Consider the following 24,435-nt stretch of genomic DNA (forward strand, 5'->3'; position numbering starts at 1 on the left):
GTATTAGCCCGAGAACAGTTTCTTACACAAACAGCTACAAGCTAGTAACTCTGGGCTACCAAGCCAGCAGCCTAGTCCAGCCATGGTGTGTTCGGGGAGGGGGGGGTGGGACTGACCACTGCCACCACCTGGGACCCCAAATTGTGAACCCTCAGTGCTTAGGTCATTGCTGATGGGAGCACAAAGGGGAGGAGGGAGGCTACAGCCTTCACAGCTCCTCAGGCAACCCATGCCCTCGAGCAAAGTTTACCATTGGGTACTACAGGAACACTCACGCTAAAAGAGCTGTTTGTAGGAAATGGAGGAAAGGTGACCTACATTTTCAAAGTGAGGAGTACATACTGACTTAAGGTATGTCAAAAGCATGTGATTTTTGTTAACTCTCTTCTGATGTCGTTCTCATTTAACGCATCTCAAATTAGATGTTCACTGCACACTTTAGCAAATCTAAGGTGTATTTCTCAAAGTAGTAGGATCTCCTTAGTCTTTGTGCCCTGGTCTGATCATTATGTTGGTAGAAAATGACTATCAAATTTGGCACCAACTTAAAATTTGAATCTCTACCTAATTCTGGAAATGGTGTTTTGGGAAACTCACATCCAAAAAGGAATATTTGTTTCTAGAAGCACAGATATACAAAATGCATCTTCACTCCTAGAAGAAAAAAATGCCAACTTTTCTTCCTACCACACGGTACACCTGTAAAATATTTTAATCTAAAAATAATTTCTACTTTTAGTGTAATGTAAAATAATTTTATCTGCCCTTCTAGAAACAGTCTCATTCTAATACTTCCTCATTAAAGTGGATTTTTAAGTTGGATAATAATAAATAGAGCTGAGCAAAAGAGAGGGGAAAATGCAAAGTTTTTACCAAAATATTCTTGACATTTATTTTTTTAACTGTAGGATTTAAAACAATATTGATTTTATACAAAGTGAAAACCACTTTAAAAAATTAGAGAAGCTCTGGAAATTTCTTTTTAAATGTTTCTATTTTTTGCTACTTTCAAAATTTAGAAAAGTCTCAAACTCTGAGAAAAAGTCAGTGCCGTTATTATGTCTCCCGCAAAACCAAAGCAAACAGACAAATATTCAAGGGATACTTTTGTATTATAAAGAAATGCTACATAGGGCCCAGACTGAGAGATCATCCATGCTTAGGAAAATACATAAGCCAGTACTTAATGTTAAGTACGTGCTCAAGTCAATAGAAATCCTTTTAAAATTAGTGGGATTTAAACACAAATACAAGTGTTATTCTGAGCAGAAGGAAAAGCTATTTTGATATATGAAGAAGTGCTTTTCCCACATTGGGCCAAAAGTCACTAAAGCAAGCCCTATCTCATGACAGTATTGCATCACTCAAAGGTTGTGCACGCGTGTGGGATGGAGTCCGTCTAGATGTGCTCCTAGCCTTCAGTTTTGAACCATCACTCTTTCACTGCTCTGCTCGTTTCCCTGACTTTTATCAGAAAAGGTTCAAAGAGAGAGGAAGACGAGTCTTCTCCTGACCCTGATTGGTGGCTTGTGAGGCTTCCGAAACATTGACAGCTAGCTGACCGCTAAAGGAATTCACTCCCATCATTCCTGCATGGACTGACGTGTTAGCAAGGGCGGGGAGCTGGTTGTGATTGCGGGGGACACTGTAGAGTGCTTCTGCGATGTCTGCTGCTCTTTTCAGGATTATTTCCTAGAGGATAAGAAGGGAAAAAAAGAATAAAAGCGTTACCAATGTGACTCTGACAAACCTTTGCTTACAAACTAAAATGAAACATTTCCCTGTCTGAAGGCAAAAACTAGATGCTTTTCTTTCTAAACCAGTTGGCTGATGGAGAGCTAATGCTTATAAGATCCACTGCCTTCGTGATAAATCCTGACGTCTGTGGTAAGAGAGCTGGAAGTTTCAGTCCCAGCGGCCACGCTTCTGTATAACAAGACCAACTGGCAAAATGGGTCTGGAGCCTAGACTTACTCCACCTTAAACCTATCTTTAGGGCAAGATTGAAAAATTACTGGTGGCAAGACATAATGCCTGTCATTGCTCATATTATATAGTATCTGGTGAAAGTGGGCAAATGCCTCCAGGGTTAATAACATGTTGCTTTTACAAGCACTAAATTCACACCCTTTAAAAAAAGAAAACAAGCAAACTAAACCCACTCCAGATATGACATTGCCCTCTATGTTTATTTTTGTCTCACATTGTAGCATCATATACCTTTAGCCCCTCATCTATCTATACATCTGAGAATTAGCCATGGTTTAGAATTGCTGAAGTAGAATGCATTTACCTGGTTATTATGTGGCATACCATAGAGTGCTTCTACTAAATCAGCAGCCCTCTTAAGTATTACTTCCTGTCAATATAAAAACAGAGTTCAATAAACTCCTTGTGGGGGAAAAGAAATATTAGAATCTTTATACTCTTCTATTAGTTGCACCGTGTTTTGTGTTTTGTTTTGTTTTGTTTTTTTTTCCTCCCACCAGGTACACCTTAATTGTAACAACTCTCAGCAACCACTGAATGGTGTTAAATCACTAGTTCATCCTATTCGCACACACGCTTAATCAAGTCAAAAGGTGAGAATCATTGGTGCTGCAAAATAAAATACATCACTCAATTGTCTCTACCATCTGCACTATAAACCACTCATCGGTTTATTGCAGAATACAATCCCGAGGTCATTTACTAGATTACTGCAATCAATGTCATCCAGAGCATGTTATGAATCCCTTCGATGTGTTTATTTTATTCTTAATTGCATACTGCAGGAATTGTGACCTTACCCAGCAGGCCATGTTCAAAAGATATCCAATCAGTCCTGTGCTACTGGTAATGTAACCTTTCAACTTCTTTGGTTTGTATCCTGATATGATGGGTCAGAGCAGGATCCATATACATAAAATGATTCACAAGGGGAAAACACATGCAGTATGAGAGAATAGCCCAGTACGGTGCAGTGTTTCCTGGAAAAATTCCCTGCATGGACAGCAGAATTTAAAACAGACTGGCGTTTAGTTCTCCATTTTGGGCATTTTTTTTTTTTTTTTCATTTTCTTATTTGTTCCTTTTCACTTAATATTTCTTGGACTATTTTAAACTGGCTCTCAAGTAATAATAACATTTCCTGTGTTCTTACATTTTACAGTGTGGAAAAATCTCTATAAACAATCCCGATAGAAAATGCAAAAATATATTGCAGAATTAACCCAGAAGAAATTTTTTTCTTATTCTTTCAAAGCATCTAGCAGATTCCAAACTGCCTGATCATAAATAGTCGAGACTGTCCTTTGAGTAAAACCATATATTTTTGTCATTCCCAGTCCCTAAGTATTGCTCTAGTTTACTAACACGATGCTATTCACCACAGCATATTTCTGCAGGTAGCTTACAAAAATAGTACCAGTTCTAAGGATTTTACAGTTTTCTACAAAGTTAAACTTTTTAACTTAAAATATTTTACACAATAGCCATATTTTATACCAAAAAGAAACAGTAATGCTCAATTTTCATATACTGTAGACTCTGATCAGAAAATAGAGATATAATTGCGTTCATTTTGCTGTCACCATAACCTCTTCAAAAATCCTTGAACAACTCTTCAAATGACAAGCTTTTAGATGCGTATTAGCATTTTTTTCAATTTTAAATTCTCTATAATATAAGATAAAATAGTTGTCATACTGCAGTAACTACTTATGACATATATAATGTCCTAAATTCAAAAATGAGATGGAGGATTTTTGTACTCCCAGTAAACATTTAGGCTTGCCTTCTGCTGCACACACCCCTCTCTCAGAACACACATTTAAATTATTTTCCACATATGAAGCGAGATGTAATATATAATTGATGGATTTTTAAATCACTACGTTTGAAACAGATTCTGAGGATTTAAGTTGCTACCAGCCTTTTTCTGGGTTTTTGTTTGTTTGTTTGTTTTTGGTTTTGTTTCTCTTTCTGTTGTGGTTGTTGTTTTGGGTTTGGGGGGGGTTTTTTGGTGTAGCTTGACCACAATAGTTAGCAGTATAATCATGGACAGACAGACTACAAACAACATCCAGGTACAATCAATTCTTGTTGCTTTACCAGAATCGTCAGAACCCTGAGTTGCCCTTTTTGCCTCATACTGAAGATACAAACTAGAGAAGGATGGAGATGTTACTAAAAAATGTTATCTTTTTCAATCCATGATTTTAGGTGGCAAATTACTGCACAGGTGTTTGACTTTGCAAACTAGGATTTATTTCACCTCAGCAGAAATTGTTTTCACTATATTTTTCACTGATGGAAAATTAGAATGTGATACAGAGCCCACAAACTGCTTTGGAATATTGTTAACCTAAGCTGTCATTATGCCAAATTACTAAAAAAAGAGAAAGTTTAAATAGTCATTTCCGCTCTACCTGACTAATCATAGTTATTTATGTAATGCTGAGCTAAAAACCTTAGAATGCATCTAAAAAGAGATTGAAGACCATGTTAAAAAATGAGGTAATTACGTGGAGTCTTACAGCCATTCTACCTAATATCAAATATATTCCAGTTCTTAAACACTGGAAGTTCTTTCATGCCATATCATATTGCATGTAAATAAAACTAATTGTCATGATGGTTTATTGAAATATGCTTGACAAGTTGCATTCAATTTCCCTAGCTAGTCAATGGTTATATTTTTTTTCAACAATTTCAGAGTCTGGAAATTTGAGTTTCATACTTTGTCTAACAATATTTTCACACAATATAAGCATTTCTTGTTTGTGACATTTTCAGATCATACAAAGTAGATGTTACACAAAAACTCCTGTGTCAAATAGTGGTATCTTCTATTCCAGAGCTGATGGTGGTTCTTTTAGACACAAACTAGCTTTAAAAAATACACAATAAAATGCTACTACAGACATGCTCAAGCTATTAACTTCTTGTTTTCTGAATGCGTCTTAAACCCTTTGCAGCTCTGCTTAAATTACCATAGAAGCTACTGTTACGGTTACACATACAAAGGAGCCCCAAAAGTCCTCTATAAGTTAGAGCAACAGACCTTGCAAGGTGCTTGGATTGCGGTGACCAGAAAATTGTTCTCACCTCCATGTCATTATGCTCACAGTGAAGCAGCCCCCGAGCATGTTTGTGTTTGGGATCTAATATATTGCCTTTCAATCAGAGCTGAGAGCCACTGAACACATAGACAGAACATGACGAGCAGGTCAGGAAAGCAATAAAGATTTTACAGAGCTGTCCAAGGTGCTAAATTTACTCAATAATGGGTTTGGCACCATAGTGTTAACCTCTCATTTACTACCAGTTTGAGGGACTAAATTGAAGTAGCTGACTTCATTTACCTTGAAATGTATATTTTATGACATTATGTAAGTAGATTGAAAGGGCACTGCAGTTTTAACAATTTAAAGGCTAGAGCATGTTTAAGATGAAGCTCGAATATTTATTGTATACTGCACTTAAACTATATTGTATATTAAAATGCATTGATTAAATTTGTAAAAGGTATTATAAAAAAGGACAGCTAATATAAAAGATCTATGTCTTTTAAAATCCAATTGGTACTACATGTTACCACTGCGATGGTGATAGATAAACAGATAGATAGGTGGACAGAGCAGCAGACAGACGTATCAAAAAGTGAGCGAAACTCACATTCTATAAAAAGAAATCTCTGCATAAGCTCAAGCTCTGTTATTCCAGATATTCTTTTGTTCACAGAAATTTTTCTTTGCCTTCATCTCAGAAGCCTAGATTTTCAGAGCAGTAAGTGGGCATCATGTAAGGTCCTTCCACTTGAATATGTGAGTGGAAATATTTCCTGAGAGAGACAGAGTTTGACTAAAGCTAATATCTAATTTATGGAGGCATTTGTCAAGAAAGATCCACTCTTCTATTAATGCTAAAAGTCTGACAGCTTTTGGTCTAGAATAAAGGACTTTGCAGCATTTAGTTAGAGCTAAAGTGAGGGTCGTCTTGTCTTACATTTTATTTCAAATCAGCATAATTTTATTTCTATCAAAATAACAATCAAGCAAATATTGAAAAGAGGAAAGATTACTTTAGTGATTAAATATTTTGCACCAGAACTCTGCCCTCCATGCAGCTACACACCACAGATCTAGAGTCCATTTTTATTCCAAACTGAAGCTGATTTTCTACTGAGAGATTTTTACTTTTTTAATTTTTGAAACAGGAATGCAATTAAATATTTTAATCATTTTTTCTTCCTGAAAATACTAAGGGGTGTTTACATAAGCAAAAGAGGAGGCTGGGTAGTGAAGTCTGCTGCAACTTTGCATATTCCAAAATTACTGTAGGAAAGATTATATAAATCATACCGGAATGACTGTGCTTTTGAAGCACAAAGACTGAAATTCAGACTGAATCCACTTCTGACATAAGGTAGCTCAAACCAACATTACAGCACCTCTCCATCTTTTGTTTGTGCCATGCATTCCCTTCAGAAGGAATTCATTAAGATCATGAAACTTGCATTTCAAGTTTTATCATTATGAAAACATTTTCTGTCAAGTTTTATCATGATAAACACATTTTGTGTCAGCTTTAAAAAGGATGGGCTATTTCTTCTGTTGACATCTGCTTACTTTTTATTCAGCAGCTAATGAAAAAAATCCACTCTGTGTCCCAAAAGGGCTGTGTGTCTAGTCAGCTATAGGATACCTAGAGTTACACTGAGTTATTCGGCTTAAGTAACTAAATTAGATAATGTTCAAGGTACTTGTTAAATCTAAATGAATTTTGTCAAGAAGCAGCTGACCACAATATATAATACTCATCAGCCACATATTGTATTATTGAGACCACCAAAGGATTTATGTACTTGTGGAGGGCGTGGGGGGGAAGCTGTTCTAGCATACTCTGAGGCATTTATCTTATGTGTTGTCTAGATATCATATCACCTTCTAATGCTCTTTAGCATTGTAATACAAGAGAGAGCTCATTCATCTTCTGAGAGGGTACTTAGGGATGATGATGTCATTCATACTTCCTTGACTCTTATGTCTGACCTCCTGGCTCTGCCTTCTAACTTCCTACTCTCATGGCTACTTGCAAGAAAAAAAACCTCTTCTGCAGAGTCAAAATGCTGAACATCAGACTCCAGTTCCCTTCTTCACCTTGGAAAGGTCACATTCTGAAATTTCAAGTCAAAATTACAATAATTTTTGCTCAAACTTTTTCTTTGTTTTTCAATGGGTGAAACTATAAATGTGCCAGTTAAGGATATCTGTTAGAACTAAGTTTTAAACTTCTACTGAAAATTTGCATATGCATTATATTTTACAAGATAAAGATAACATTGTGAACACCTCTTTCAAGAGTAAAGGCAAAACCAACATTTTGGTAGAGAGCCATTTAGAAGGATGCCGGCCGTCTAGCTTGGTATACAAGAGTTTCAGCCTGTCCAGAACCTCCCACCTCTCCACATCTACACTGAGCACTACATTATTGTATCATTTTCAGCAATTATAGTTTTATAAAGACTTATAAAAGCCATTCAAAATGTAAAGATCCTCCATTTACTGTAAAACGGAGGGAACTATGCCAGCCTAATGGGAAGTATAAAATAACAGTGCCATTTCACTAAAAAGATATTTGTACTCACACAAAGATGCAAACTTCTCTACCAAACAAACAACTGAAATGTTTCCATATATTATAATTGAATCATACTGACGAAGTAAACACCATATAGATATTACAAACACAGGAAGACAAAATGAGAGATAAAGACAACATGCTTCACTTGACAGGTTAAAAAAAAAAAAAAAAGCTTCTGCTTACCGCTGCCTATAGGATGGAAGTGCACTGAATTCCTGTCACTGAATTTCAATGGCAATTTCCAGGAAATAAGTCTACAGTGGGAGCTAGAACCTTAGCTTTTCCAAGCCATTGTAGTCTCATCAGCCTCCACCCAAACTGAAAATCACAGCCTAAATCTACAGCACTAAAAACAGTCATGCATGACCTTACCACCTGCTCCACAATGAGCCAACCTTATAAATAAAATATAGAAAGCCTATATGAGGCAGCAGAAAGAACAAACACTGAAGTGCAAATGCAAGCAGGCATCTAGCCATAAACATTGAAAATCAATGATTAAAGCACCTCTTAACCACAAAGGTGATAAATGCATAGCAATAGGGAAAACACACCCTATTCAAACAGTCTCCATTGCAAATACCGCTGACAAAAGAAGGAACAAAATTATGATGATCACCTGTAAGTCTGTCCTTGCAAGTCTCCCATCTAATCCCTATTATCCTCCTGTTAAAATTGTGTACTTGGATACTAAGAAAAGGTATCAGCCTCCTTTTTTAATCCACACCAGTCATGCTGCTGGTCTTCATTTCCATGAACGATGGGCACATAACAATGGCAAAGGAATTAGTAGCTAGCACAGATGCGTACTTCATCTAGATACACAGTAGCATGGAATAAACTAGCATTAATATAGTTGCATTGGAATAACTCTTTGAATAAACTGACATTTGAGAGTCTGGATGCTCCCACCATATTATCATCAACTGAAGCATCTGGCAAGTAATTTGGATGGGTTTGTAGCTAAAAGCGCTGGAGTTCTCTGCTCATGTTAGGTCTCTAAGTCCAAGGGAGATGAGTGGGTATGTGAAAGCAGATATGCAGAACTAAAATTACTCTGCCGGTCCTTAAATCACCTCTTTTTAGGGACTTTATCCAACAGGGGTTACGTGACTCATACCTATGTCCCTCAGGTAGCTGTAGGACCTTGATTCTCCTAAGTATGTTTACAGTATGTCTTGCCCCAGACCCCTAAGTTTACCAGAAAAAGGCATTTATAGCTACCTGCAGGAACCCTTTGGAGTTGTCAAATTTTAACTCATGAGGCCAATCTACCTTCCATGCAGACAGCGCAGGGCTAGTACATACTACTACCTGGTACTCATATCCATTCACGTCCTACAACACATCAACTGGGAGCTAGTAGATGTCAGTCATATTTGGGACTCACTAACACTGTCATTAAGAAATCAACACTACGGTAATTCTCTGGCATCTTCTACAGCATTTCCCACAGGTTATCTTGCAAGGTCACACTGTGAAGATCTAAGGACAGATCCCTTCAGTCTGAAACATAGAGATCACGAAAGGAAACACATTTTTCATGCTGAACAAAAGGCTACAGTATTTATCCCAGCATGTAAAGACCAGTTCTTCTGCACATACTTTTCCTTTGTTATGCAATCCCATCTTTCATACTACAATCAGTTTGTCAGATGCAGTGAATCATTAGAAGACAAAATAAATGAGATATACAAACTAGATCATGAATGGATAAATCCACATAAACTCCATTAAATGGCTAAAAAAAATTCTTCACCAACTTCCTTTACAGAAATTCCTCCATCCCACCAGTTTACAGTAACTCATACTTATCCCCATCTATCTAGACAACAAAAAGATGATTCCTGATTTATCCATGAACATACAAACAAACAAATTATAACATTAGATTCTTTTCTTCTATCTGACCTAAAGGTTTGCCACAATGACCTAAAAGCACATTTTGCACTCCAAATTTTCCGCATGTGCCACAGCTACCTTCAGTCCCTGGGCAAAATATACAAAGAGCCATGTACAAAGCAATCTCAGAGAGGAACCTCAGGCATTTCTTTTCGAAAATTTACCCCAACCTATTTGGACCAGCACCTACACTACTTTGAAGCAGATGTTCATTATTGAGATTAATGAGCTTTTATATATGGGGATTTTTTTTAATTTTTTTTTTGCTTTGCATATATAAGATTTTCTGATAGTTCTTCCTCTGCTGTTTATAGTATTAACACTTCTGTTTCTTGAAAACAGCTGCAGATTAGAGTTGCAAGAAAAAAGAAAAAAAAAAAGAGTTATTACTCAAAGTCTTCTCCTGACCATTTTATACCTATATATTTTTGGAAAGTTGTCAAAGTCCCCTTATGGAAGAAGAAGAATGTTTTGAATTATTTGAAGGGTCTGAACTTAAGTAAACTTAAAAAGAATTTGGAAAACAGAGACACTAAATTCTGAGACTGCCATTCAAAGATAATGCACAGGCTCCTTTAGAAGCTTTATTCTGCAGATCATGTTAATGTGCCTATTAGAAAAATTTCCTGGAATACTGGAGATCAAAAAAAAGATTAAATGTGGCTTGTGATTCTGTGTGGCATAATGTAGATATCCAATTATGTATTTGTAAGAGTGAAAAACATTTTACTTGGCAAATAGACAGGTTGATATCTATTTTCTACCATTTGTATATACAAAGATTTTCCAAACACAGGTCAGTTGTATCACTTTTAAATTGTTGTCTCATTAGGTCAAATGTTGAATGTATTGGGCAGCATATCTCACTTGACTGCATTTAAATTTATAGAGATATATAGCTATGTTTGGTATTGCAAGGCAAGAATGCTGAGTTAAATCAGCAGAGCTACGTAGCAATTAAAATACAAAATGCACATATGTGTTTTGTCCATTTAATTTTCAGAGTTGGTCTTTATTAATGCATTTACCCATATAAATATCTAATTATGCCAAACTAGCTATTTTCTGTAAAAAAAAAAAGTGTTCACTTACATGCAATTAAAGACCCACCCACATTTTCTTTTAATGAAGGGGAAAAAACTCAATAAACCAAAACCAAAGAAATACCATCAGGCATACCATTAAGATCTGTGAAACCATCACCTTTTCTGGATTGTACACTTCAGGTAGGAAGTGCTAGTAGTTAGAAATTGAGAGTTCAGGTTACTTTTAATGGCAGGAGGAAAACTGAAAAATCAGATGCATTGAAATTCTGACCTACAACGATATTCCACTATGTTCTGTGGAGAGTGAGTGCATAAAAATGTTGAAATAGAGACTGGAATAACGTTGGTAGGTTTTAGTATTACAGTTAAAACACTGCTCAGTCATAACCCCTACAAATGACTACTTTCACTTACATTTTATCATCGGTATAATTAAAAGAAGTCTCTTGAAAGGGGTATTCTCATTACAACGAAGGACCACTTCAGACCCAATTGAAATGAAAAGACAGACCATAGATTAGGTGTAGATACCAAGCGGTAATTTCTAGGGAAGCATAAAATGCCAAATGTGTAACAATTATATTTTATAACTATGTGTTCAAAGGACTTACAGTATTTTATTGTACAAAGAGGCTTTGGCTCAGAAAGACTACTTCAGTGAAGTGCCTCTGAGCATTTATTCTAAAAAAATTTGAACTTTCTTATCAGAAAAAAAAAGATATTTTGTTCCTGATACTATTATTTTTAATTTACAACCTTAAAAATTTGGATGAAATTATCCAAAGCAAGTATAAATATCGAAAACTCATGTATTTAAGAAATTAAATTTATCCAACATTTTACAGAGCTAAGAATATCTTTCTGTGTACATCTCCACGATATAAAAGCAGGTGCACCATTTTACACAATCTAGGGCGCCTTTTTTGGCAGTGAGGGAAAAGATCACCTTTGTCACTACAACAACACGTTTTGTGGAAGTGCTTCAAAACTTGCCACTGATTTTTCAAAATACATCAATATTTAAGCAACTTTTTGATCATCACAAACTCTTAGCTCTCATACTAGTTTAAAGCTGAAAAAATGAAAGAAAAGTCAGATTATCAAAATATTAGCATTATTTCTTTCCTATTTATTAAAAAACACTTTTACACACATTTTATTTGTCAGAAGCTCACATTTGGAAAAATTAAGTGCCTCTATTCTGCAAAATGTGAGGATTTCAACAGACAAGATGCTGTGTCCAGATGAAATTATGAATATAGCATTAATAGTAAAGACACTTAGCTCATCCTAAAGAACAAAATTAACAAATTCCAAAATTTCTGTATCTTAGATCTCCCATAATATATGAACCAAAAAATGTATTACATATATGTGGCACTGCTTTAAAAAATGCTCCTGTGTTTTGTTTTCATTCTCCTCTCAGCAAGCATATCATTTGTCATCTACAGTCACAAATATATTCCAAAACATTCTTTAAAATAAATCCAAAATGCATATCCCTGTTTATACAAGTAGCATGAGATTGCATGCTATTGTACTTAGAGGACATTTCAGTCCAGTTGAGTTATATCAACATAAGTTACGTGATTGACTTTTACAACAGAAAGAAAAGGTTGTACTCAAACAGCTGTTATTGCCTCAATGGAAAAAAAAAATCAATGAAAGTAAAATGAACAAGAGATTTTGTCTGAGTTGCAGTTAATACTACTGAAGAGCTATGGACATTAAAAGGTCAACAAATAAATTAGTCCAAGTGTTATGAAATGAATGATTTGGCTTATAATTGTATTGAGTGCAAATTGTTCACTGCCTATTAGACCAGGTAATTTTTAACCATGGTGCCTCAATTACTGTTCCATAAGCAATAATATAGTTGTAAGAGCCACCAGTTCGATCGAGTGACCTATGAGACGCGCCAGGACAGCTGACTCTGCTATGATGGATCACTGAGCCTGATCTCCAAATGGTGCCAAACCTTCCCTTCCCGTGAGGAGATCTCATAAAAGAAACATTACTGCTTGATTCATTTTACCAAAATGTTTGAGTTTTCAAGTGTCAGCAGTCGAGTATAGATTGTGAAGCTCTGTATTTCTTAGAAGAATTACGGCAACAGGCATCCTATTGCTTCCAGCACACTCTGCTAAATGGCATCATGATGGTTAGGAGGATGCTTTTTCTGCTGCTCAATTGTGAGAAATACACGGCAATCATATTTTACATCACCATGTAAACCACTGCATAACACCTAAAACTAGGCTAGAAATGGAAACTGTAGGTGAGATTATAGACATTACTTCACGCTTCTGCAATGTCCTGCATTCAAAGATCTCAAAGCACCACTTTAATGGGAACAAATTAAACTTCACAACATACTTTCTAGGAAAATATTCTCTCTCCCTCATCTTCATCAGAGACAGCCTTAAAGCGTAGCTGCTCGGCTGAAGTCACAACGCTCTATGGTTACAACCAAGGCAAGTTTTTTAGGGTGAGGCAATATCTTTCATTAGACCCACTGATACAGGCGAGAAAAGGTACAGTCAGCACGCAGGAAGCAAGGTTTGTGCGCCCAGAAGCTTGTCTAGTTTTTTCCAATTTTATTTTATTTTAGTCTAATATATTACCACTCCCTACAAATCCTGATAGCCTTAAACAGGGAAAAGAAATTAATCTGATATTGCTTTCATGCTACGAGGGAACGTACGTGGCGCTTCACGCAGAGGAAAGGCAGCAGCTGCGTTTCCCCGTTGCTCCGAAGGGCATGGTGCTCCCTGCGAGCCAGGGCTCGAGATGGGGCAATGAAGGTCTCACCACACTTCCCACAGGGCTGGGCCTTAAAGGACTGTAACTACACGTATCTGCTCTCTGCTCATATCTAAAATAAGTCGAAGATGAAATCCTAAATTATCAAATAATCTGTGCAGATGAAACTACAATAAGAAAAGCCTAATTAGAATAGATTGTAACACATAGAACCAAATCCTGTTTATATTGTCACTCTGCTATATTTTTGATAAATCACTACACTCAAACAGTCTATTGGGAGGGTGATTTTCCATTTCATCTCTCCATTGAGCAAAAAAGTGCCACGTGACTAGAGTCTGAATTTCAATTTCACCAGCATACAGTTGAACTGAATATTATTTGGCACAATACAGTGTACAACTGAGCCACTAAATGGCTGATTTACTAAATTATTATTAGATGAGCTCTTGCTGTTCCAAGTGAAAGTGCAGTCACTGTCTCTCTTCATGGTGTGTTCAAATTGTTCTGTGTTTAAATATTCAGCATGAGGCTAATGTGAACTGATGAACTGAGACTACAAACATTCACTTTCAATACAGACAGAGAGACAGAGATGCAACATATCAGGTGGCCTGCGGAGGTGAAAATGATTTATATTTAAGGATGCTGCTGCCTACTTCCATTATTACAAGATATTCTTAATTAGCTCAGCGTTTGAATCAGGAGTTTGAAAACACAGCTGAAAACCAGCTCCAGCACTGAACTAGCTGTGTGCTTACGGAGGCTTCAGAATCCCGGTGAAGTGGTACTTGAGCCTGGGTCTCTGTCGGTAAAGTGCCTGAGCTGCCACCACAGTTTCATGCTTTACTGCCTTTAGTATTTGAGTTGCAACGTAAAAGCATCGCCTGCAATTCCAACCTCAGCGTCAGAAATCCTACGAAATGTAGAGGACTCACCATGTTGTGTAATTCTATGACTTTTTGAGGTGGGGGGGGAGATGGGGAAAAAGGAAAATAATTTTTTTTAAAAAAAGGTTAAAAAAAAAAGAAACAATTTCTTTACTGCCACCTGCTGGAGTTGACAATAACCCTTTGTCATACTAAAAGAACAAGCATCTTCACTTAGAGGACAGTTACGGCAAGCATTTAAAATACTGTGATCCCAGACACTTACAGTAGATTAGAATTTTTTATTGGCGCTGTGTTGCCATAACAACATAAAGACAGCAGATGACTTAAGCTAAGCTTGCAAAGCAAAAGGCTGCTCATCTGGCAGTTAAAATGAATACAGTTCACTTCACAAGTTCCCCATATGGACCCTTAGTGTATGGTAATGAGGATACCATATGGTGGGAGAAAATGCACAGAGAACAATTGTGCTCTACGGGATGAGTGAAGTGAGCAGGAAGTTATGAGGAAACGCAGGAGAGAGATTTGTGCGTGTGCTCTCTAACTCAAGGGTTTCGTTCAGAGGAGGCTTCTCTCTCTTCTTAATCTTCGTCTTAATATATACATGCATAGAAATGACAGAGAAACATATTGTACATTTTGCAACATCATTCATCATAAACTGTCAGCTGTGTTTGTAAATCAGCTTGGTAAGATCTTATACATTTGTAATTCTTAAAAGGTAAAAGTGCTAAGTTTTTAGACAAAGTGCAGGAAAATTTAAGCACTTCTGACAAGTAGAAACATTAGTGGTAATCATTTTAAAAATGCTTGCATCTTTCTGCCTGCATGTTTAGCTGTAAATAATGCCGCAATGAATAAAAGCTTTAAAAAGGGGAGGGGAGGATGAAATGGAATAAATATTTTTTATTTTATTTCCAAAAGGATAAAAAGTAAGAGTTGATCGGAACCATATGCATGTAAGATTCTGCTGTAAATGTACATATGCTATACAGTACGCTGTACTAACCAGATCCTAAACCTGGTAAGACAGCTTGCTAAAGGCTGCAAAGTCAATTTTGTACTACACATGCTTCATAAAAGATGAATATAAATGCATTAGTTAGACACGGTGAGCTAAATTAGAAGGTCAGGCAGGGCTGGAAGGGCTGAAATATCACACAACCAATGACTGTAATTACTCTTTTTTTAAGTCTATTAAGTGGTGTTGTTCTATCAAGGCTCAGGGGTATAGGACATGAAGTACAAGATAAAGTAATGTGTATTTATTACTCCCACGGGATCAATTTACTAGATATTTTCAGCTCCACGGAGCAAAATACACAAATGCAGCCTTTGTTACTTTCTTCAAACTGTGGCTTTTTCCTTCAAAAGCTCTGCTCCTTGAAGGGACCGTGTTTATCTGTTTGGTATCTTCCCGCCACCCTCAGTTAATTGTTGTATTTAAAAACAATAACAATAAGGATACAGGAATAGAGAAACGCGGGGATCCCTCTTATAGGATGTTCAAACAAGTGGTTCGAGTTGCTCAGCTGGAATGTGCAGACTAGAAAACCCAATCCCAGGCATGATTTTTACCCCAAGGCAAAGCAGAAATCAGGAATGGAGAATGGCGCAGAGCTCCTTGTCATCGTGTTAGCCCTGATCTATTAAAAGTTTTGTCATAGATTCTAAATTACACCATCTGCTCTAATCATTTGCTGAGTAAATGCTGACCCACTTATAAAGAAAACTCACTGAAATGTGCATGCACGCTGTTGACCTTTGGGAAGGAAAGGGCTGCTCGCCAGCCATTTGTATGTGCCTCTGCCCTTCAGCCAGCAGCGCGGCTCTGTCTCTCGGCTCGCTCGCGTTTCGGACTCTTTGCACATTCCCAGACGTGCCTCTGACGTGCACCACCCCATAAGGGTGAGACTTTCACAGTAGCCCCAGGCATCTTGGTTGTCTTCTCAATAGCTTTGAAACTCTCTCCCTGAATATTTTTAATAGGATAAACTGAAAACCAAACCCAGAAAACACAAACAAGCCCCTCAACCAACTAAATGCCAAAATTGCTAGGAAACTAAAAAACTCCAACTGTTAAGGGTTCAATACCAATCTTAACTCTGGTCTCACATTCCTGTAAATTTTACAGCACAGTGTAGAAACTGCCAAGCACACCTCAGGCCCTCCTTGCTATACAGATGAACTCCAACATCTCTTTACATGCTCCTCCTTCCTGCCCATACTTAGTGTAAAAGTTTTCTAACAACCTCTTGTTACACTGGGTCAGAAAAAAAAAAAAAAGTGTTTTCTTAGCCAAAAAAGATTAACTTCGGTTAAAATACAGTAACCTGAGTTATACGGAGACCCATTCTGGAATTTCCACTGGGTCTATCTGAAGCAGCAAACCTTAGTAGCCTTGTCTTCATTGCTATTTTAACCTCTGCTAGCAAGCCTGGGCCAACCACCCACATTTAGAGACAACCTTTATTTGCAATATAAACAATATCCATGTCACAATGGATAAAGGGCAGACCAGGGCGATTTCATATGGAAAAAGACAACTGCTTTTGCCAGCCATTGTTTCCTAATAACCACCTGTCTTCTATTAGTGTCCTAAACTAAACAAGGAGGTGGGATATATCTTAGGGTGGAGGGTGGGTCTAATGACAGCCAGAGAAAAGGAGCTGAAGGGAAGGTGGACCCTGGTTCCATGTGCTCTCTGCTTGGCAGGGAGGACCCTGTGTGCTGGAGAGAGAGGCTCCACTTTCATCTACATGAAGAGAAACCAGAAGTAAAGATCCCTTTCAAGAGGGATAAGGGGTCTCCTAGAGAGAGCATTTAAGCAACAGACTGGGAGGGAGAGGACATCAGACCATGAAGGGGGTCCATGCGATGACTTGCTTCCCAAACACAGATTGAACAATCTTGCACTTAATTTAAATACAAGTGATGAGTTGTAAGAGTGGTGAAAATGGCAAATAAATTTTAGGAAATTGCATATAAAGAGGAATCATTGTTATTAAATGATTTAGAATGGATGTGTTTCAAATCTAGTTCACAGTTGAAACTGGTTTACAGCTATAGCTGTGGAGTTTTAACAAAATTGCAGAATCGCAACATATCTGCCAGGGATTTATTTTAAGGATTGTAGGGTGGTTACATAAATGAACCTCAACAGACTCAACATGTTGTTGTGATCTGAACTCTTCAGTGATTTCCACTGCAGTTATGTATGCAAGAACCAACACGTGCGCATTGGTGTGCATATATGCAAACACATGAGACAGGGGAACTGCACACACACGTGCAGGCTTATATCCCAGCTCCACGGGCAGGCTTTCTACAAACTGCTCCTACAGGACAATGATACAATTCCTTAACATTAGCATCATGGTATTTCTTTTCACTTCTCCCCAGAGATCTCTTGTTTCCTCTGATCTGCCTCCTGTCTGTATTAGAAAGGAAAGACTATACTGCCCAGCACACTCCTGGTACTTGATCTCACTCCAAGCTTTGCGTGCTAATCCCACCACCTCTGTACTGCCTGCCTCTCCTCTTGGTGCATGTGTTTGTGCGTGTGTACAGACATGCACATCTGCTAGTGACAGCCCTACACTGGCTGCTTTCCCTGACCTGCTCTGTACAAGAAGGGAACAGGACTCTGGCCCATAGCTGGCTCCGCAGCCCAGCTGCAAACATCAGCTCCCACTCCTTTTTCTCCACAAACTATATATTGCATTTCTACTTTAAACACATCTCTACATCAACTGTCAGTCTAGAAGTCCAAAGACCCCAAGTCAAAGTCCTTGACTTAGTGTAGACCCTACAACTACCTAGCAACAAGTAAAACCATCAGTGTGTTATCAACATTACTCTCATACTAAATCCAAACACAGCAATATACCAGCTACTAGAAAGAAAATTAACTCTGTCTCTGGCAAAACCAGGACAGGAGGACATTCTCCACTGGAATTTGGCTACTGGGGCACTGAGAGACAGAAAAAACTGCAAAACCTGGCTTTTTTCTTTGCCTACTTCTAGCAGATAGCTGGAACATTTAAGAATATTCATCCCAAGCATGAACACTGAGCACTTCTGAAAATACTGGTTCTACACAAGCAGAGATCAAACTTCTCAAATAGCCTCAATGGTTTTAGAAATGCCTCTTGACACAGATAGAGCTGTTAACTCCTCAGCTCTGGGGGGAAGAGCACATGCTAAGACCCACTTGATGGCCTCAACAGTTTTCCTTGACTGCAGGGATAAGTCACACAGCAGAATGCTCTTGTTGGTCCATGGGAAGGACTGCATGCCCTTACGGACACAAACATTATAACCATTTCTGTTTCTTGAAAGATCTCTAATTAATCAGTAATGTTTCAATGGAATAATGGCCACAAGCCCTGCCAGCAATTATAGAAATGTGTTTTGTTTTATTTATTTAATGCATAAGTGCAAGCTTTTTAATGAACAGAAAGTGATGATGCACTGGCAGGACAATGGGGAAAATGGAGGAAAGGATACTGAAAGCTTTGAGCACTGCTCTCCTCTCTGCTGTCTCACTCTGTCTCTCTCATACATTTGCCCTCTCTGCCTGTGGTTCCACTGTGGAAGCCATATGGCTTCCAACTCTCTTCTAAGTAGCCACTGAGAATTGTCTACAGTGGAATATTGCCAAAGCCCTTCCTGGTTTAATGACATGGGGAAGAGCGCTGTGCAGTGCTCACCCAGCACAGAGACTCACTGCGTCCTTGATTTTGATCCTGGAGCCAGCAAGCGATGCTGGGAATTGAACCATCAGTGCCTCAAGTACAGAAGTCGACATGTGCCAACCCCTGCTGCATTCAGCCTCTGTGTGTGGCATATTAATGAATCTTGAACTTGAGGTCCAACCTTCAAGCTTGCACAGAAGGAACTACCCAAAGACAAAAAGGTCCTTTTTGTCCTGTTTCCCTCTAACCTTGCATAGTGATACTAGTTTCTTCACTAAGTTTGTTCAGTCCTTAAGCTGTAACTTTTTTTTTTTTAGGCCATCACATCATACCTCTGCATACATAACCACAATTTCACTTGATTTAAAGATTTGAAAAACCAGCTTGAAAAGATACTCAGACCACACACATTAAGCCAAGAAGGTGTATGAGGGGACAGATGACTCCATACTAACCCTCATTCTCACACCCTATCTATAAATACCTGCTAAATATTGGAGTCAGGATATGGAGCTAGATGGAGCTTTCTTCTGCCTATTTTATGTCCCATGAAACTAAATTGCAGGAACATGTGGTCATCAGTGTGGTAACAGTCTCCATCAAAATGCAGAAGAGAAGGGTGCTCAGCCTGATGGCTGCATTCCCATGACAGCACAAAAGAGCATTGCGGGGGACCCCTTCAATGCCACGGGTGTCAGAAATGGAGCCCAGTACCTGTGGAAGTTGGTGATGCACTACAACCCCCAGCTGCATAACCCAATTTGGAATTGCCTGGTCATCTTTTACTTGAATTTCCTCATTTAGAGGAAAGCCATGGCCATCTATAGGTCAGCTGGAACATTGGGTTCAGGGAAATTTTGCATTATTTCTGTTGGCCTTGCAAATGCCTGGTGCATAATGAAGACTGATCTCTTATTTTCTAAGAAACAATTTTTCTCCACATGTATATTTGGCAGCAGAAGCATGATACAGATGCAAAAGCCCCTACAGAAGGATGCTCTCTTTCTTTGGAAAGGGTTGTACCTCTGAAGAGAAATTTGACAACCTATGAAAGCTGTGTCCTGCTGCAAATCTGTCCAGAAGTCAGAGAAAGGGACAGCTTGTAGAGGGTGAACAGAGCCAATGTAAAATGTAACTCTCCAGGACAGCATGTTTCTCTGGTGGTAAGAGGGAAGGACAACGCATCATTGACCCTGAAACCACAGCATACAGCCTTCCTAGGCAAAGATAAAAGTCTTAACAAGCCTGTAAAAAAATCACATATTGAATTTCATTTCTGTCAAGAAGCAAAACAAGATACAACATTCATTAATTCTTGTCACCTCTGAAACATTTTAGAAATTTAACTAATCAAAGCCCGCAACAATCCCTGATGAAACCCTACTTACAGCTCAGGAAGCTACGGAAGAAAGCTCACAAGATTCACCCAGTCGCGAAGGCTATACTGGACGTGAATTATTTGAGGGATCTGGCCTGAGGCATCAAAGCCCAATTTATTCTATGTCTCAGGTCTGCAAATTCACATCTTCCTTTCCATAAATCAAAGGCGGTGTTCTTCAAATACGCTCACCTAGCCTATTTGACTGCCCAACTCACTAACAGCCATGATACTAGAGCAGATACAACACATGGTGGCAGCTGGTCACATACAGTGACTCCAGCCCATGCACGCTATTGCTCAGTATTTCTGTGGCAAAGAGCAACACTTTTTCAAATACCTCACCTCTTTCTTCAGTATATCACAAAACTCACCGCAAATTCTTGCCAGAGAAAGTACAGCATGGTAAGGTAGCAAGAACAGATGTGAGTGCAGACCCAGACAGCATTTTCACAGTAGAAGACAGAAGTACTAGAAGCCCATGTGAACTATTCTGTTTCTTCCTCAGCTTTTACTTGACAGAAATATATAAAAAACAAACCACCTCCCACTAATTTTGATGGAAAGGAACATCAAATCACTTCACTACATATTGTTCTAATTATTTCAGCAATAAAGCAGTATATAATCATTGTTACCTTAAACCAATACATGGTGCAGCCGCAGTGGACACACATTCCCTGAAGATCCAAATAACTTGATTTTATCAATGGCAAAATTCTCAAAATTATAATGGCAAGTACCAAAACCAAGAAGCATCATTCTTCTATGAGTAAGCTGCTCAGGTTCCAAAATACCAACCAAAAAGGTGCTCTTTGTTAAGTATTTCAGAGCACAGAGTAATATTTGCTTTTAAGGCAGGCAGGCGATGTTTGAGTTAGCTGTGACTCAAAGTCACAGAAGTCTCCTAAGCCTACAATGAAAGCTGCTGATTGAGCTCCATTGGTCATGTCTCTGTTTCAGCTTATCTGGGTTGGGTACCAAACCGGGACCGTTGCATTTACAGAGCCTTGCACTTTCAGACAAAAACATGCAGTAACCAGCTTTGCCATATTTAATAAAACAATAAACTTTGGCTGACCTTTGGCAAGCGTTCGGGGTCACCAGGGTGGCGGGGGATAACCTTCTGTAACCTTTGGAAACCATAGTCAATGGTGGGTTCGTTCAGAGCTGAAACAACAACAAACAACATCGTGATGTGACAAACGCATAGCAAGCAGGCTCCGCTGCACTGTAACAATCGGCAATGTATTGCAAGACCAAGGAAGGATCACAGCAAAATCCCCTTTTACTGAAATCAGCACTGGCTATGAAGTCTCGGTTCAAACACTGTTTGAGGTTGGCTCTGAAGCTTTGGTTCAAACAGCAATGCAAACCTTGCCACTCGAGCTCCTAAAACAAGGTTGCTGGAAAATTTGGAGATGTTGCACACATCTTACAAACAGGAAGCAATTATTATCTCTGAAAGCTATGATGAAATTAATTTGATAAATACTTTGCACCCCATGTTTTATGTTGGGTTTTTTACCTGCTTTCACATTACGAGGAAGGTCCTTTGTGATTGGAAGACAAAAGAAGTAACTATTAGGGAGTCTCTCTTGTTCCAGATTCTATTATGCATTTAATACGCTCCAAGTGCAATGATCACCTAAAATTTGTTGTGAACTACAGGCATTTGTCTTGGCAGAGACTTTATTTTTTACTCAGCAACATTGACTTCAGCAGCCCAGCTCAGGCTCCGATCAGAACTAAACTGATCCAAAAGACTTAATGAATTTAAAAAAAAAAAAAAAATCTATGGTTTTAGTTCATCTTTTCCCAATCCCCGTCCAGTAAAATAGAGGAGAGAAATGGTGGACGTGGAACACTTTAATCTTCATGAAAACACTGATCTGCCTGCATTAATCAAAGCTCTGATTGTGGCAAGCCTTTAAGCACATGCTTATCTGTAAGCACATACTTAAACCCATTTGCTTTCAGCAAAGCAAATTTGAGCATATTATGTTTTTTATATGATTGCCTATAATTACAGGGGACTGCATTGAATGACCTTCTAGCTATATTTCCAGTCATATGATCACTTTAAAACTCAGATGTTAGTGAGACTTCAACATGTGCTTAAAATTTCCTAAGTGCTTTGGTGAACTGGAACAACAGTCAAGCATTCTCAAGCATCTCTAAACAACAGCGCATCTTGACTCCCATGCCAATAGAGATGATGAAATTTTCCACAGCAATTTGTTTGCAATTTTTCTAAGTTAAATAATAAAAAAAAATCCAATATGGATTGTTATATTTTTATACTCTTTTTTTTTGGTGGGAAGGAATTTTTTTTTCCATTTTTGAGTCACTTTAAAGTTTTTCTTATTTTGTCTTAGCTTATTAACAACAAAAAAAATTTATTTTTGCACAAGGTCTGCTTACTAAATTATGAATATATCTTGCACCTTACTTTATGATGGGTTTATTTTGAACTTTATGACATGGCTAGAATTATGCCATCTGATTCATGCAAAGAGATTTAGCATCAAACTATATCTCCCAGTCTCACTTGTGTAAGTGCTCCCATGTGGCTCAGTGATCCCACTGCAAGTTATACAGCTCCATCAGTCCGACCAACATGGCACAATTTGTCCGTACGTCCGTCTTTTAAGTGAAGAGAACACTTTTTCATACTCCTAATGTTAAAGATCTTTAGCCAGACCACATTGTTATCATGAAAGTAGTATCTAATCCCTGGCTTGTTTTTAATTAATTGGTGTTCCATAAACAATCCCACAAAACAGTCCAGTTTTTAAGGAAACTGTTCCATTTAAATTATTATTTTCAAACCACATTTCTATAGCAGATGGTCCAACTGGCAACCAAAGGGCCAGATTTTTATATCCTCCTGGACCTCCAGTACATCCCAACTCCATAAGCAGTCCCAGGGATGCTGCTGCAAATTGAGGCAGACGGAAGGTGGTGTAGGGGAATCCCGATCTACTCAACGGCCGTGAGAGAGGTGTGTGCCTGGTGGGGACTGGCTGGAGGGGCACGCAGTCCAGCAGAATCTTGACGTTTCTCTAATACCAGAAAGGAATCTTGTGAGCATATCCTGAAACTACTGTTACAGTATTATGGTAACAACAGACTAGAAATCTTTCAGGATTTTACTTTCTGGGCTACTGTCAGAAGTTTTCCCCAAAGATCATGGTATCCCTCTAGTCTCCTCAGGGGTTTTTTCATGTATTTCCCTTTATCAGGAATATCTGAATTTGATCTTTTATTTCTATTCAGGTCATTGTATAGAAGGGGTGAGAATAAGGCTTTTCTCCTGCTTGTGCCCTTTTTGGGTTTTGGATGGTTGGGCCCTTTTTCCGTGTGTTTCCTTTCACACCCTGGTCACATGCTGTCCACCCTGTTGTGTAGCCTTGCAGAAAATATCACAGTCCTGTGTTTGTAAACTCCTGGTTTCATTACCTTTGAGTATCCTTACATGGCTTCTTATCGTGGACTGGTTTAGTTTAGACCTTCAAGTTTTACAATAAATTAATTTGCTGCTATTTATGTTTATTATCAAAAATAGCTGTTCTCTGAGAAGATTAAAAAAACCCCTCTACAGTTCTAATTTACATTTCTTTTGGAAATATGTTAGAAGATTTTAGCGTGGTTCTGTCAAATGTGTTTCTTCACTAATTCAGTCTAGTTTATGGCCATTTTCCCTTTACATCCTTTGGGAAAGTAGTTACTAAATTCTGCAATATTATAAATGGAGGCCAGTTCTGAAATCCCCCCAGAGATAGCAGTCATTTTCTCATATCTTCCCACACATTCAACACATTTGAAATCCACAGAGTATTTCCTGTGAGTATTTTCTGAACTAAATGACCAAAAAAAAAATGTTAATTTTATGGTCCAATCTCACAAAGCATCAAGCATCCTCTGAGAGATACTGAAAACTTTCTGCCTCAAATAGCTTCAGCTTTACTTTAGCGGTGGGGAGAGGCTGCACACAGCAATTTGCAGGATTGGGTCCTAAACTGTAGTTGTCAAATATCACTCATTAGTCTATAACTGTTCAACCCTTTCAATCTTAGATAAAATAAAAAAAAAAAAAAAAGAAATCTTTAACTGCCTGAACATCTAACCAC

General features: G+C 38.2%; 1 protein-coding gene across 9 annotated transcripts in view; it reads right to left on the reverse strand.

Moving 5' to 3' along the window:
• EBF1 (EBF transcription factor 1) overlaps positions 1-24,435 on the reverse strand; it is a 283,451-nt gene that overhangs the window by 12,853 nt on the left and 246,163 nt on the right. For all 9 annotated transcript variants that reach the window (XM_054841802.1, XM_054841801.1, XM_054841800.1 and 6 more), the window contains exons 11-13: positions 21,384-21,472; positions 2,294-2,359; positions 1,515-1,692 (exon numbers count right to left, since the gene is read on the reverse strand). In XM_054841802.1, the coding sequence (XP_054697777.1) occupies positions 1,515-1,692; positions 2,294-2,359; positions 21,384-21,472 (333 nt within the window). The remainder of the gene's footprint in view (positions 1-1,514; positions 1,693-2,293; positions 2,360-21,383; positions 21,473-24,435) is intronic.

Source organism: Grus americana, chromosome 14 (genome assembly GCF_028858705.1).
Source record: "Grus americana isolate bGruAme1 chromosome 14, bGruAme1.mat, whole genome shotgun sequence".
Classification (NCBI taxonomy): Eukaryota; Metazoa; Chordata; class Aves; order Gruiformes; family Gruidae; genus Grus; species Grus americana.